Genomic DNA, 15,162 nt, shown 5'->3' with positions numbered 1-15,162 from the left:
TTATTGTTCTTAAATAATATGGATTTCTGGTGTTTTCTGTGCAAGCTTTGTTCCTTGGATTTGTTGTGGAAAGATAGAATTTGGCAGTGCATGGACGTGATCATTTTCTTTATAGCAGTATTCATACTGGAAGTGTTCCGTAATCAGTTACATGTTGTTCTGAGCTATAGAATCCTCATGCTCTATTAACTATGGCGTTAGGAAAATGGCTGTTGGCAATTTTCCATCATGTCTGTGCTTTTAGTATTTACTAAACATAGTAGTTAGTATTTTAGTAAACTGCATTTTCTGAAGGCTACAAAATTCCCTTTTTCAAGTATTTGGGAATAAGAGTATATTTCTTTTTTTGATATGTGTCTTATGTATCATAGCAGATGCACATCATGTACTGTAACTTGGAATTGCAAAAGCCTAAGTTCAGTTCAGTCTCTGCCTCAGTGTTCATTCTGTCTGTGTGTCATTCTTTGATCTAATATATACTCTGAAGAAGAATGTTTAGAATATAAGTAGTAGAATTCAAAGGAGAGAAACTTTTATATAAACCATTATAATACCTTTCTTCACTAGAAATTTTGTGGAAGGTACTTTTTCATACTCACTATTACACAGCAATTCATAATATATATGCAGATATTGTTTAAAATAAAAGACTGTTCATATTCCAATCAATACAACCAAGATGATACATAATTCAGCTTTAATGGGACATTGAATTCATTTTTCAATTCAACATTGAATGATTTGATGCTCTTTGAAATGTAAAGCTGTGATCTATGGACAGGGGTTATAAAAATCTAAAGTCATTTAATAATATGCATGTCAAATACTAAATCCATGGGTTGCTGTTTTATTTTCTTAAATTGTATACTGGCTTTCACTAAGTATCAAGACTCAGTAGTCTGAAATGATATCATGGTTTCTCTTTCCAATTACTACTTATATTTTACTTATTTTTCTTCTGATAGATTTTTTTTCTCCCTCCATCATTTTTTTCCTCTTGGGAACTTTAACATTCACATGGCATTTAGCATCTGCTGTTTATATCAAAAGCTCCCTGAAAATCTCTGCCATTGTTTATGCCAGTTAATGTTAGGTAATACTTTGTAATGCAATAAGAAGCAATAAAAAAATCAACCGTAAACTGATGTGTGTCAATGATTTTTCCTCAGGGTCTGGTCTGCAACAAGCTATTTGATTTTGACTGAACTAATGGCATATAGACTTAGACCCTTATGCTAGCTCCATAGACTTATGTCCATATATCCTTTCAGTGCATATCTTATGTATAGAAGGATGTTGTCTAGGGTAGGTACTCAGGTAATATGGTGATGGGTGGCAAAATAAGAAAATGGATAGATAGAAATGTTACTCAAAGAGCCACCAAATAATATGATTATCCTCTGGTGTGAGTTTGAATGTGTACAGTATTTCAAGTAAAGGCTTCAGAAGTCCCTTAAAATAGCAGCCTAAATTTTCAAAAGTGACTAATAATTTTGGGTACCTCCGTTATTAGGCGCCCAATTTGAGACAGCTTAAAGGGCCCAGGCTTTCAGAAGGTAGGGATTCAGTAGTTTTGGAAAATCAGGCCTGTTTGAAGGGGTGTCTCAAGTTGGGCACCCAAACTCACTAGTCAATTCTGAAAATGCAAGCCAGTTTGTCCTATTCTTTTAAAATAATTTTAAAAACAAATTAGAAGTGCTTTTTTGCTACAGCATTGAAGCAGGATGGATTGATTTTAAATCAAGGCAATTTAAATCACCAAGTGAAAAGCCTCGATTTAAATAATCAATTTTAATCAACTTTTCCATTTTACTTGTTACTTTCTAAAGAAAGATGCATTCTCATTAAATCCCATTAAAACATGTTGATTTATAACTAAATAGAACCTATACACTAGGTTTGATACATCTTCTCACTACTCAAGAGGGTACAACACTATAACTATATACATTTATTTAAGCAACCATATAGCTTAATATTTTTGGATTCTTATTAATTAATTGTACATTTTTAATATGTTAGAAATGGTGAATGATATATTGCTTCTTTACTAGATAATTAACTTTTTCCTCATGATTTGTGTCAAGCTGCATTAAGATGGTAACTGGAATTAAATTAAACATATAACAGCATATAAAATTTATTTTTCTTAAATAAGCTCTTAATATAGTATATGACCTATTTTGCCATATTCATAAAACTTGTCCTCAAAAGTTAGATTCCCCTCCCCCATGATTCTTTCTTTATATAGAAAAGCAGCCTTTAACTCACAGTTTTTGAAAATGGCTAATAGATTCAGCATGTTTGGAGAGATTATAATAAGTTTAGGTTTTAATGTATTTTTATTAGTTTTGATTTTATTTTAAACAAGTTTATTTTTAAAAAGAAAAATAGATTATAATTTACATAATAAAACATTTTAAATAAAAGGAATGTGATTTTTATTTTTTTTAATTGATTTTTATCCATCACGTGTTAAAGTCAATTGGAGTCCTTCCATTGACTTTAGAGGGCTTTCAATTAGGCTCTGGTTTAGAAGAAAGGGGGCGACTGATTTTATATATGTTAGACAAACATCTTGTGACGGGATCCCACCAAGGTGGAGCCTGGGACTGTGGGACCTCTGTGCCCCCTGAACTCTCTCCAGCCTGGGCTGTCTCTCACAATGCCTTGCTAGTGACAAGCAGCAAGCCCCTGCAGGCACTGTGATCACTCAGCACAACAGCATGTGGAGCCCCACCACACCCAGCTATACTGCATGAATGCTCCTAGAGCCACTTAGGAATCACACAGAGAAAGGCACCAGAGCCAAATCCCCCCAGCTCCCAGCACTGTATCTCAGCCCTGGTCTACACTAGGACTTTAGGTCGAATTTAGCAGCATTAAACCGATGTAAACCTGCACCCGTCCACACGATGAAGCCCTTTATTTCGACTTAAAATCGATTTCCTTACTCCACCCCGACAAGTGGATTAGCGCTTAAATCGGCCTTGCTTAAATCGGCTCGAATTTGGGGTACTGTGGACACAATTCGACGGTATTGGCCTCCGGGAGCTATCCCAGAGTGCTCCATTGACCGCTCTGACAGCACTCTCAACTCAGATGCACGATTGTTTGCCATTGCTCTGACGCAGGGAGGGGCGACTGAGGACACGGCTTACAGGGTTGGCTTCAGGGAGCTAAAATCAACAAAGGGGGTGGCTTTACATCAAGGAGTATTTCAGGCAGGACTTCACGGAGGGTTCCAACAAGAAATGGTGCACCTAAGTTATTGTTCTTATTGGAACAAGGAGGTTAGCCTGGCCTCTGATTGATACATGGCTAGATTTACCTCGCTGCACCTTTTCTGTGAGTGACTGCAGTGTGACCTAGAGGAATGAGTCCCCTAGACAGGGGAGGGGGGGAAGCAAATGAGTACAAAACAAATCTGGTCTATTTCTTGTTTTGATCAACTCCATCTATCTTTTACATCTTTGGCTGGCAGCAGACGGTGCAGAAGGACTGCATGCCATCCACATCTCATGGCTGCTCGGCAGAAGATGGTACAATAGGACTGCTAGCCATCCTCATCTCTTTCCTGTCCGGCAGAAGATGGTACAATACGACTGCTAGCCATCGTCATCTCTTGCCTGCCCGGAAGAAGATGGTACAGTACGACTGCTAGCAATCTGTATTGCCTGCCTGCTCACCATAAGACGGTTCAATAGGGCTGACTGCAGGACTAAAGAGAATGACCTGGTCAAGTCACTCCAAATTTAGTCTCTGCGCCCATGTCTGCCCAGGCACTCCCAGCCGACGTGGCCAGGAGCACCTCGGACACGACGAGGACGGCTACCAGTCGTATTGTACCGTCTGCTGCCAGAAGGCAATGGGTTGCTGCTACTGTGTAGCAATGCCGTACCGTGTCTGCCAGCACCCAGGAGACATACGGTGACGGTTACCTGAGCGGGCTCCATGCTTGCCGTGGTATGGCGTCTGCACAGGTAACTCAGGAAACAAGGCGCGAAATGATTGTCTGCCCTTGCTTTCACAGAGGGAGGGAGGGAGGGAAGGGGGGCCTGACGATATGTATCCAGAACCACCCGCGACAATCCCATCAGGCATTGGGATCTCAACCCAGAATTCCAATGGGCAGCGGAGACTGCGGGAACTGTGGGATAGCTATCCACAGTGCAACGCTCTGGAAGTCGACTCTAGCCTCGGTACTGTGGAAGCACTCCGCCGAGTTAATGCACTTAATACACTTAGAGCATTTTCTGTGGGGACACACACACTTGAATATATAAAACCGATTTCTAAAAAACTGACTTCTGTAAATTCGACCTTATTCCGTAGTGTAGACATACCCTCAGGAATATACCGTCTTGCACTGCTCAAGATGGGCAGTGCAGAATTATTAATTGGTTCACCACTTCATCTCTGGAAAGTGGACATACACTAGCCTTTGCAAACCTGAGCAGATTACCAAACACTTCAGGCAAACCCACTGGTAAAGATAAACAGTTAAACAACTTTATTGACTAGAAAAGATAGATTTTAAGTAATAGGCAAAAAGTCAGAGTTAGTTACCAACAGAAATAAAATATAAGCACGCAGTCTAACCTCTCAACTCTATTAGACTGGGTAACAACTAGACTAAGCAGTTTTTCTCACCCCACTGGATATTGCAGTTCATAGTACACAGATTTCACCCTTGAAATCTGGGCCAGTCCCCTCAGTTCGAGTCTTCAGAGTGTCCTTGTTGCTTGCAGTGTAGATGAGTGAAGGAGAAAGGCCCAGCATGGGCCTCCTGTGTTCGGTTTTATACCCTCAGTCCATGGGCTTGTAAAACACAAGCCAGATATGTCTGGGTGCATTGCTGAGTCTCCAGGCAAGGTTGAGCAATCCCCCTGATGTGGCCTCATGCAGGTGAGTCATTGAATTGTAGCTCCCTTGCTGGACAATGGCTGTTGATGGGTTTTTTCACACCCCGCCTGGGCATTGGTTGCTTTCCTTGCTGTTGCCTCTGGGGAGCTAATATCTGGCTGGTTCCCCAATTTACAGCATATTTTAGTGACAACCGTACAACACGATTCTCATAACTTCACATGCATTAATGATATGCATATATTGATAGTGAAATGACTTTCAGCAGATCATAACCTTTCCTCTGATACCTTACAAGGCATGCTTTATATGTAATACCACAGTTATATACAGATGAGGAATATGGGTGTGTGGGGGGTGCTCCCCCAAGGTACAGAATGTCACACACCTGTCAAGGATGGTCTAGATAATACTTAGTCCTGCCTTGAGTGCAGGGGACTGGACTAGAAGACCTCTCAAGGTCCCTCCCAGTCCTATGATTCTATAAAATAAAAAGTGAAATTACCTGCTCATAGATTTTTGTTAGAAGTAAACAAACTGAAAAAATAGAGAGAAATTAATTTTTACTAACTTCTTAAGTATTACTTTTAACTTGCAGTGGACACAACACTTTCAGCCAGAACTGTGACTTTTTCTAGTTGATGGTGTCCCTTAAAGTGTATGTGGCTCATTAAAAGGTATTCTGCTACAGAGAAGCATCCTCCACCAATTAGCAGTACAAGGGAATGGTTCAGATTAATGGGAACTGGGTAGCAGAATGTCTCAACAGAATAAATCCTTGCTGTAAACATTTTTTGACAGCAACCTTCATATACAACATTACAAGAAGCTTTGAAAACAGAATATTACCAGAGAAACGTAGATTAACTCAAAACAGTTTTGGAGAGTGGGATTTTTCTAGCAAAAGTTAAGAATTTCCAGGAAAACATGTGGATAATAAATACATGTGCTATGTACCTGGTGTTGTGGAAAAAAGACCAATTTATGACTAAGACACGGGATACACTGGTGAAGAATGATATCAGTGCTGTTACAAAAGTCAGTGAGATCTAAGGTGATTTGCTCATATATGCTGGTCACAGAAGTTAAAGCTGTGTGAGAGCAGTTTTACCTTTCACACCCAACTGTTCCAAGATTTCAAAAAAGGTTGCGGAAAGAGTATGAATAACTGGTTTGGGGGTTAAGGTTTTACTTCCTGTTGGACATGCACAAGTAGCTGTGTCCCAGAGCTGCCAAATTGACACCAGAGGCTTGAAGTAAATTTGCATCCCAGAGAAAGATAACATTGCATCTTGGATAAATATAGATTTTGTTTTCTCTTACTCTTGTTTCACCCTTCCCAGACTGGTAGACCCACCAGTCAGTGTTTGTCTGTCTCAGGACACCAGCTGTCTTTTATCCTTTCAAAGGTCCTTTGTTTGAAAGTTCCCACCTGAAGCTTTCCTGAGGTTTTGAGCAGGCCCCCTGAACCTAGTCAAACTGGTTTATGTGTTTCTCCAGATGGGATAGAGGTCATCGTCAGAAGTGGATTTCTGGTATTGTCCATCGGAGCTCCAGGCAGTTGGACTCTGTCTGCAGCCCTTGTTTTGAGTTCCTACAGGATTTAACCCTTAGCTACTTTCCAATCAGCAATACAATAACCACCAAACCCACAGAGAGAGATATATAACACTAATAAAAATGTATACAAGTATCTCTGACAACTTTCTCATTGGATAAGGAATGTCTCGATGCAGGGAAAGGAGAAGCCAATGGGTTAGTGGAAGAATGCACGAGACTGACAGAAGAATGGGAGAAAAGTCCCAGATGCAGGGCATTCCTGTTGAGGGGCAGGAATCTTGCTTTCCAGTTAAGCACACCTAGAGTCTGATCCTGCTCCCACTGACTTCAGTTGTGGAGGAACGAGGACCTCATGCTTTCTCAGTTGTGGGTGTCAAGGGATCTGGCATAAATAAATGAGAAAAATGAAAAAGCACCATTATTTGTCCAGATTAAATTGAAATCAGAGGAGTGTGAGTGTAAGTATCATAGGTAAGGAGAAGAATGCAACTTTTAGGGTAGAGGATCTTTAAGACCAGCTTAAATGGTTCAATGTTAAATTGACAGTTTCTATTTTGTATCATGACTATAATCACTAATAAGATCAGGCAATTATATACTAATGTTGAACTCACATAATTATGAAGACAATTAAATATTTGGAAATAAGATTCTGTGATGTTACATGCAATTTTTATTGTTAGAATGCTTTCCATCAGACTCTCAGAGAGCTGAATGTCAATCAAACACATCCAAATGCTTTCCTTGCAATTGAATAATTGTATTTTTACCATTCGACAGTGCAGTACATTATAGTGTCAAGATCTTGCACCTTTTCTCCTTTATTTCATTTCTGGTGACTTTATTTTGACTATATAGTTTTTATTCTAAGTCATGAATTTAGTCTTTGTGAAGGTTAAGAGGTGGAAGCCCTCTATTATGTCAGTAGAACATAGGATTCTCTGCACTGCTGTATCAGGAAATCTCAAGTAACAGTTTTATGTTGTATGAGGATATTATTCTCTGCCAGTAATAACAAGCACTTCTATTTCTACAGCGATTTCCACATAATCAAACATTCACAAGTGCTTTACAAATAACTTAATTAAATAGGTAGTAGAATAACAGGATGCACCATACACGGTAGCTATTCTATATCAAGCAGCTCACATTTTCTGGTTAGTACGGAACAGTCTAAGCAGTACAACGTGTGAAAGGTATTTCTGTCAAACCATGGGAATCATCGCCTTTTTTTGCTATTGTGTTAAGTCAAGATAGAACTGTGTCTCACCCTGTTCCTTAAAAAAATACAGAAGGATTCTTAATGGATGGCAGCTTCAGCAACACAATATACCATCCCTAATTTCCTATTGGTGTAATAAGAAGTAAAACCAGATTCTTTTGTTGGGACTTGAACCTGAAACACTGTGGCTCCTGAACCAAAAGTTTAATTTACTGAATTCCCAGTTATGGATATGGATTTCTTATGTCACAAGATCAAGCATATACTGGAAGTTTTATTCAAAGACAATGTCAATCTGAGTAGCAATAACAAAATCTACAGAATCAAGATCTTCCATTGCAAAATATCACTTATCCATTGGCACTCAGATTTTTTGACAGAATAGTCTAGTTATATAACAGCAATGTTCAGGGCCTGATTCAGAGCTCATCAAAAGCAATGGGACTTCAGTGTGCATTGGATCCAATCCCTCTCAGTTAGGAAAAACGTGAATGTTTCCAAGCACTGAGGTGTACCCTATGATATGTTAAGTGTTTTAATACCATGTCTATGGGCTTTGAAAGACTCCTGAAATTACCCATATTAGGGTGGGGGGGAGGACGCAGAGGAAACCAAGAGCATTAACATAGCAATATTTTCTGGAAACCAGCGTGGCCCCCAGGCACTCTACTGTTCTGTTATCACTTTATCAGTTCCATAAAGCACTTACGCACATGCTTAACTTTTAATGTGCGAGTAGTTTGAGACTTCATAAATGCTTTGCTGTCCTGTCATTAACAATCTACCTGCTGCTAGCAAAGCAGTTAGTTCTCCAATAGACTGCGGGGTCTGGAAGTCAATGTTAGTTTTGCTATGGACTTCAGTGAGGCCTGGATCTCACCACTCTCACTGAGATCTCACCCAGGAACTTTTGGTTTCTCTGTTTTGGCTCAATTGTTTGTACCTGTATTTCACATGTCAATTATAACTAACTGCAGTGATTCCAAACAATCTGTATACTTCAAAATGTTTAAAAAAAACGTTATTTTGAAGTTACTGTAGTAGCGAGGTCTAGGACTATTGAGTCACACGTTTTTGTTTGTTTAATTGTGTCATTACAATAGCTACTTCTACGTACTGGTGAAGTTTCTGTGTGACCTGGTGCCTGGGATAGACACTGAGAATGCCACACTCGGGGCAGACTGGGCAGACCATCCCCAAAACTGGTGGTTTACTCTATAATTAAAGTCACCAAACCCGTAACAAAAAAGCTTCTGCAGTGACACACTGGTTAACCAGAAGCCAAACACAGTCCTCTTTAGGCATTCCAGCCCTTGACTCCCATCCAGATGACCCAATCTAATACAGTAAAATGACCTAATCTAATATAGTAATATAGAACCCATTTCACCAGGTTCTTACTGATCCCAAAGGATCAGTATGTATTTCAGATTTTACCCAAATATCACACTGTCAGCCAATCCTTAGTAAACTAAGTAAAGATTTATTAATAAAAGAAAAGAGAGTTATAAATGATTAATAGGTCATATACATATAAATGGTTGTGAAGTCCTTGTATCAGGTTTGGCGCTGTGATGGAATAGACTGCTGGTTTGCAAAAGTCTCTCTGCTAACTTCCAAAAGATTGGAAGGTCCTCAGTTCATAGTTCAAGATGCTCCTTTTAGCTGTAAATCCATAGTCCAGAGAATTAGAGCAAGAAAGAGGCAAAATAGAGATGTCTCAGGTGTCTTTTATAACCTCTATCATGTGCCTGGAAATATACTGTCCCAAAGAAATCCCACAGCCCAGTTGCCTTGGAACTTACTGGCCCAACATGGTTTGCTGAATTGCAGGGAGTGGCCACTGGCTCCCTGCTGTTTGAGACATCCTCAGGAAGAGGTATCTGGATAGGATGAGTTGCTTCAATGTCCCATTATGAGAATGGAGTGTCCTTGATGTGCCATCAACACAGCTGTCTAGCCCTAATGTAAATTCTATCTGGGGTGTATCAGTCAGGAACAAACATGTTTTAGATACAAGTACATCACCAATATTCATAACTTCAAATACGAAGATGACATATGAATATAAACAAGATAATCATACTTAGCAAATCGTAATTTTTCCATTGGTACCTTACATGACATACTTTGTGCAAGATTTGTTGCAATTATAGAACAGTGGTAGTATCAGTGCTATAAATGGTCATCTTTAATCATACAGCATCACATCCTGACTCTGCAATTGGGATACTTCTAGTTATTTTGAATATTGAAGTAGCTACTGGAGTCTTCTCCTGCTCCCGCTGAGGTCAGTGACTATTTTGACTTCAATGGAGGCAAGCCTGGGCATTACTTGACGATCACCTGGGTGTGGAGCTACTTGAGACTGGCATATGTTAAAGTTCTAAATTCATACAGTGTTTCTTCGATTTCTGCAGTGAGACTCCCACTGGTGGCCCATTTTCTTGGCCTATTGTACCACATATTCCTGTATCCTTCCTAAACCTGAAATAAGCAACCTTGGGAAATGTATATCTTAGAATTGATAGAATTGTTGTTAGCCATATGGTACTTTTATTCCTCTGGGTAGAGAAGCCAAATAAGTCATCCTCCAGTAAACCCAGGTTTACTCCCATCCGTAAGGCAAGTTACATACTTTTCACCTTTTTACAGTAAAATCTCTGTCAAGTTTGAGTGGACCTTGCATTCTCCTCTGCCCACTTGTTGAGCCCAGATACTATTGGGAGAAGTCCCCTGCCCTCTTTCTGCTGTGTGCATAAAGGCTGGCCCCATTATCATCTTTATGTTTTGTCAGCCTTTGTGTCATTATGGAATTGCTCCAGTGGTTTCAGGAGTCCTAGAAAGAGAAATAGGGAAAGATACGTTTGAGAATTGTTAGAATTCTTTGTTCCCCCAGAGCATGTCTGCCAGTAATACTACACACAGAATAGGGCTTCAGTGTACAGTACCTGCTATTTTAAGAATTTAATTTGAATGGTCACCTGTCATCTTGAAGGTAGTCATTGTGAAGTATTACTTCAGAACTTCCGTGGATGTTATCCATTGCCTTTACTGACAAGCATCTTTGATATACAAGATGTCCCCGACTAAGTCAGTGTCAACAAGTAATAAAATTCATGTTGTGTTTGGTGGCGGTCTGTGTTATTGTTTTATGTAATGCACCTGGGGCATGAATGGCATTAAATAAATTAATATAAATAAATAAGCAATAGAGAGAATATTTTAAAAGGTAAATAATATATACAAAATCTACTCCCATTAAAAATCCAGTATTTGACTGTGTTACAAGATGGAAATCATAAGATATGAGAGAACAAATAATGAAGTAAGAACCAAAGAAACTATTCTTATTAAAATGATTTTTATAGATAATATTGTAAGGGGAGAACTCAAATGAACAGCTTACTTTTTACATAGATGTTATTAAGAAAAACCTAATGGTTTATAGCTTTTACTTACAATAACTTTAGAGCATAATAGCTTCCACAAGCATGTTAAAACACATTTTGTTCTGTTTCTAGATCTGTTAGCTGTGCCTAAGCATCCATATGCTGCTATGGAGAACTGGGGACTAAGTGTTTTTGTGGAGCAAAGAATACTGCTGGATCCAAGCATTTCTTCTATATCCTACTTACTGGATGTCACCATGGTTATTGTACATGAACTATGCCACCAGGTATGAGACATGCAATCAGTTATGAGAACTTGGTACAAGCCTGAGAGATCAAATGTATTCTGTTTCAAACTGATATTCTTACACAAATAATTGCACATATTTGTTATAGTTGTACTGAAAATAACTTGGAGAGCTCTAAGATATGTCACAAAAATGCAGAAATCCAGAAAAATCAGATACAATGCAAAAGAGCAAATGAGTGGGAATGAATAAACTTTATAATGTTGAGTTTAGGTTGTGAATGCTGCCACCCACTAGCCTTTCTGCATTCTGTGTTCAATCAATATTGTCGCAGACTTGTCCCTTTCCTCTGATTATTATGATGGTGCTGTGTGTATATATATGGTAAGTACATTGATAGCCATACAAAATGATTTATTACAGCACTGTAGCAGATTTAGGTTGAGTTGATGTTCATGTCAAAATTTGCTTTGGCTGAAATCAATTTGATCGTCACCTTCTCCCAACACACACATACTTAAGAAGCAGTATTTTTTTATTCTGCCACTGACCTCTTTCAAAAATTATGGATATTTTGTCTCTGTGTGTATTGAATCTCTCATATAAATTAGGAAACTTTGCAATAGACCCATATTACAATTTATTTCACATTTCTGTTTTCCATCTTCTTATCTCAAACTAAGCACATTACGAGTTTTCAGTAATATTGAGTTGCATGCAAATGTTATTAAAGAACTGTGCTACAGGGACAGGAAACCCTTTCTTGCATTGGTAACAGGCATAATAATAGCCTCTGGGTTAAAATGAATGAAATCCTACTGTGTAATCAGCGTGGCTTACATCTGTGACTTTACACAGGATCTTTTAAAAAGCAATGTACTTTTTCTTAGTACTTTTTCAAAATAAAAAATAACATTTAAGTACTAACTTTGTATTGCGTATTCTGATAGGTAAACCTGGAAATTATAATGTTTAGTTCATATTTGTGTTTCACATTGAAAGTGTAGGTAAAAATTGAGTCCTCAACTAAAACATTATATGTTTCTTGGAGTTTGTTGCTGATTTAATCTCAGTATGATCCTTTACTTTGTTACAAATTCTTTATTAGATAGTACAATAAAGCAATATACAATAGAGTGTAAAAATCATAGAACCTTAGAAATTAGGGATAGAAAACACATATTGGGTCATCTAGTCTATCCCATCTGTTAGTATAGGATTCCTCCCTATGGTACATTTTCTAATGCTTTTCTATTATTGTTTTAAATGTTTGAAATTATAGAGTTTCCATCACTGCCCTTGGATACTAGTCTACAATTCAATAAATCTCAGTGTTGTAAGTTATTTCCGTATAGTTAACTTGAATTTTCCTTTTTCTTACATTCTTCTAATTACTTCTAGTTTTCCCTTGTGCCACTTTAGATCGTTTGCTCTCTTTCCAAGCTGATCCATACTTAAAATGTTTGTGGTAAATTATCACATCAACAATTTGCTAAGTTTACTGGTCTGATCCTCATTTAAACTAATGCCGGGGGGGGGGTGAAAAATGCATTTGTTTACTTTAAGGCCCGCTTACATTGCCAGAGTGCAGTGAAGATGGCCTTAGTGTAAATGAGAACAAGCCTCTATATGTATTTAGCTCTTTTACTCTTTCCTTGTAAGTCTTTCCCTCCAGCCGACATCATTGTTTGTTGTTTTATTATAATGGTGCCTAAAGGCACAATTGTACAACACACAATAAGAGAGAGTTCCTGCCCCAAAGTTTTTACAGTATAAATAGACAAAACAGAAAAAAGGAAATATTATTTCTGTTCTAAGAACAGGAGTACTTGTGGCACCTTAGAGACTAACAAATTTATTAGAGCATAAGCTTTCGTGGGCTACAGCCCACTTCATCAAATGGAACATATAGTAAGAAGAGATATATATACTCAGTTACTCATCTAGCCTCTTACAGTTTGTACGGCAACTTCCACCTTCTCTGTGTGTATATATATATATATATATACACGAATGGAACATATAGTAAGAAGATATATATATATATCTAGTTCAATAGCTAGGGGATTCTTTTTACAGTACAAAACAGAACCGGATTGAGTTCCCATCCCGTAATCTGGGAAAACACTAACACCACCCTGGAGTGACTCTAAGAGGTGATACTTCCTCAGTCACAAGCATTGACTCAGTGTATAATCAAAGGAAACGTTTATTAAAAAGGGAAAGGGAATTCAGCATTAATTTGGGAAAACACCACTACCAGATTCAAAAGCATGTAAATTTAAGCAAACACCCACTCCACATTATATTGGTCAGTGTCCCCTGCCTAAGTTTCCCACCTCGTAGTGTGAAAGTCTTTCACACGCCACTCCTCTCTTTTCCTCCACTGCACCCCACTCACAGTTGGTTGAGAGTTCAGAGGTGCATTCACATGAGTCCACCTTTCATCCCTGAAAAGGGGGGACATTGAGCTGCCGCTGTTATCTCTGCCACAAGTGGCTGATTGCTGCCACCTCTGCGGCTATCTCTGCCAGAACACATCTCTGCCGCTGTTATCACTGCTGCTGCTTGTCTCTCCCTGCTGCCTCTGCCGTGCCCTGTCGAGCTCTTAGTGATTTCACTGGGTAGCAGGGAACTTCTGTGCTGCTGCCTCTTCATTTTTTTTTCATTGCAGCACTGTCCCCATACCAGAACTGCCCATCAGTGATTTGAGCTTTAGTGATCACTGAACAGAAACAAGGACTCTGAATTGAATCTGATCAGCTCACCTTTAAACTGGAGAGGGGCAGGTCACATGGTGTCGAGGACTCTTTCGGCAGCATCCACACCATTAGGTGGGAACACTCATACCCATCCCCTCTCATCTTCAGTGAGATTTGGCATCTTTACCCCCTCCTTAGCAAGTGAGGTTCAGTTTAGAGTGAGCCCCTCAGTCAGGGCATGCGAAGTATAGTTCTGCTGCCCTTCGTTACACAATAAGGATAACATTTCATAACCCCTGCATTCAATGCAAAAGTGAATTGTAACCCAAAACCAGCCAAAACTGACCGCTTTGGCAAAGCATGTCTGTCTGCTGAACACCTAGGCAGAGTAGGTGTGTCTATGCAATACGATCTGCTCCTAAAGTCTTTTCCCCCAGTGCATCACTAGATGTCAGGGGCGAGCTGCTTATATTAGTATATTCTTAGGCCCCACAGAGCATTCCACACAGCTCAAGATGGCACAGAGCCGACGGAGAAGCTGCAAAATACCCTTTGGCATGCATGAAGGTGTTCTTCAACTGAGTGCTCTTAATAATTCATTGCACTTCACAGTTTTAATTTTGAGTAAGTTCTCACCCCCTTTTTGCAGATAGGATACCTGAGAGGAAGCACAAGCTTACCTCTGGCAGACATAGCAGAAGCCACATCTCTGACGTGGCAGATATAAGTCTCATCCACTTACCCACTTTGCCTTACAGAGTGGATGTGCCAGATCTGTGTGCTTGGCTGTGCCGTTTATAGCTACTAGACCACACTCACCCCCAAAAGTAGGAATCCTGGTCCCCAGCATTCAAAATATTTTTCTACCTCTTAGGTAAGCCACTGGGAAAGTATGCTCTATGTCATCCTCTAATGGCTGTAGAGTGACCAGATGTCTCGATTTTATAGGGACAGTCCCGATTTTTGGGGCTTTTTCTTATATAGGTACCTATTACCCTCCACCTCCTGTCCCGATTTTTCACACTTGCTATCTGGTCATCCTAAATGGCTGGGTTGCAGAGAGGATAACAGCCCATTGCTGTTACCAGATTTGTGCTTCAGAGCTAAAGATTCTGGGTAAAATCCTGCTGATAACCTACACTGAAAGGTGGCAGGGGTAAACAGGATGGAAG

General features: G+C 39.3%; 1 protein-coding gene across 2 annotated transcripts in view; it reads left to right on the top strand.

The window, feature by feature from the left end:
• TRHDE (thyrotropin releasing hormone degrading enzyme) overlaps positions 1 to 15,162 on the top strand; it is a 324,392-nt gene that overhangs the window by 142,256 nt on the left and 166,974 nt on the right. For both annotated transcript variants that reach the window (XM_043547744.1, XM_007054797.4), the window contains exon 4: positions 11,173 to 11,327. In XM_043547744.1, coding sequence (XP_043403679.1) covers positions 11,173 to 11,327 — 155 coding nt within the window. The remainder of the gene's footprint in view (positions 1 to 11,172; positions 11,328 to 15,162) is intronic.

This window comes from Chelonia mydas, chromosome 1 (assembly GCF_015237465.2).
Source record: "Chelonia mydas isolate rCheMyd1 chromosome 1, rCheMyd1.pri.v2, whole genome shotgun sequence".
NCBI classification, from domain to species: domain Eukaryota; kingdom Metazoa; phylum Chordata; order Testudines; family Cheloniidae; genus Chelonia; species Chelonia mydas.
Note: the sequence above shows the minus strand (reverse complement) of the source record. Positions and strands in the feature narration are given on the sequence as shown.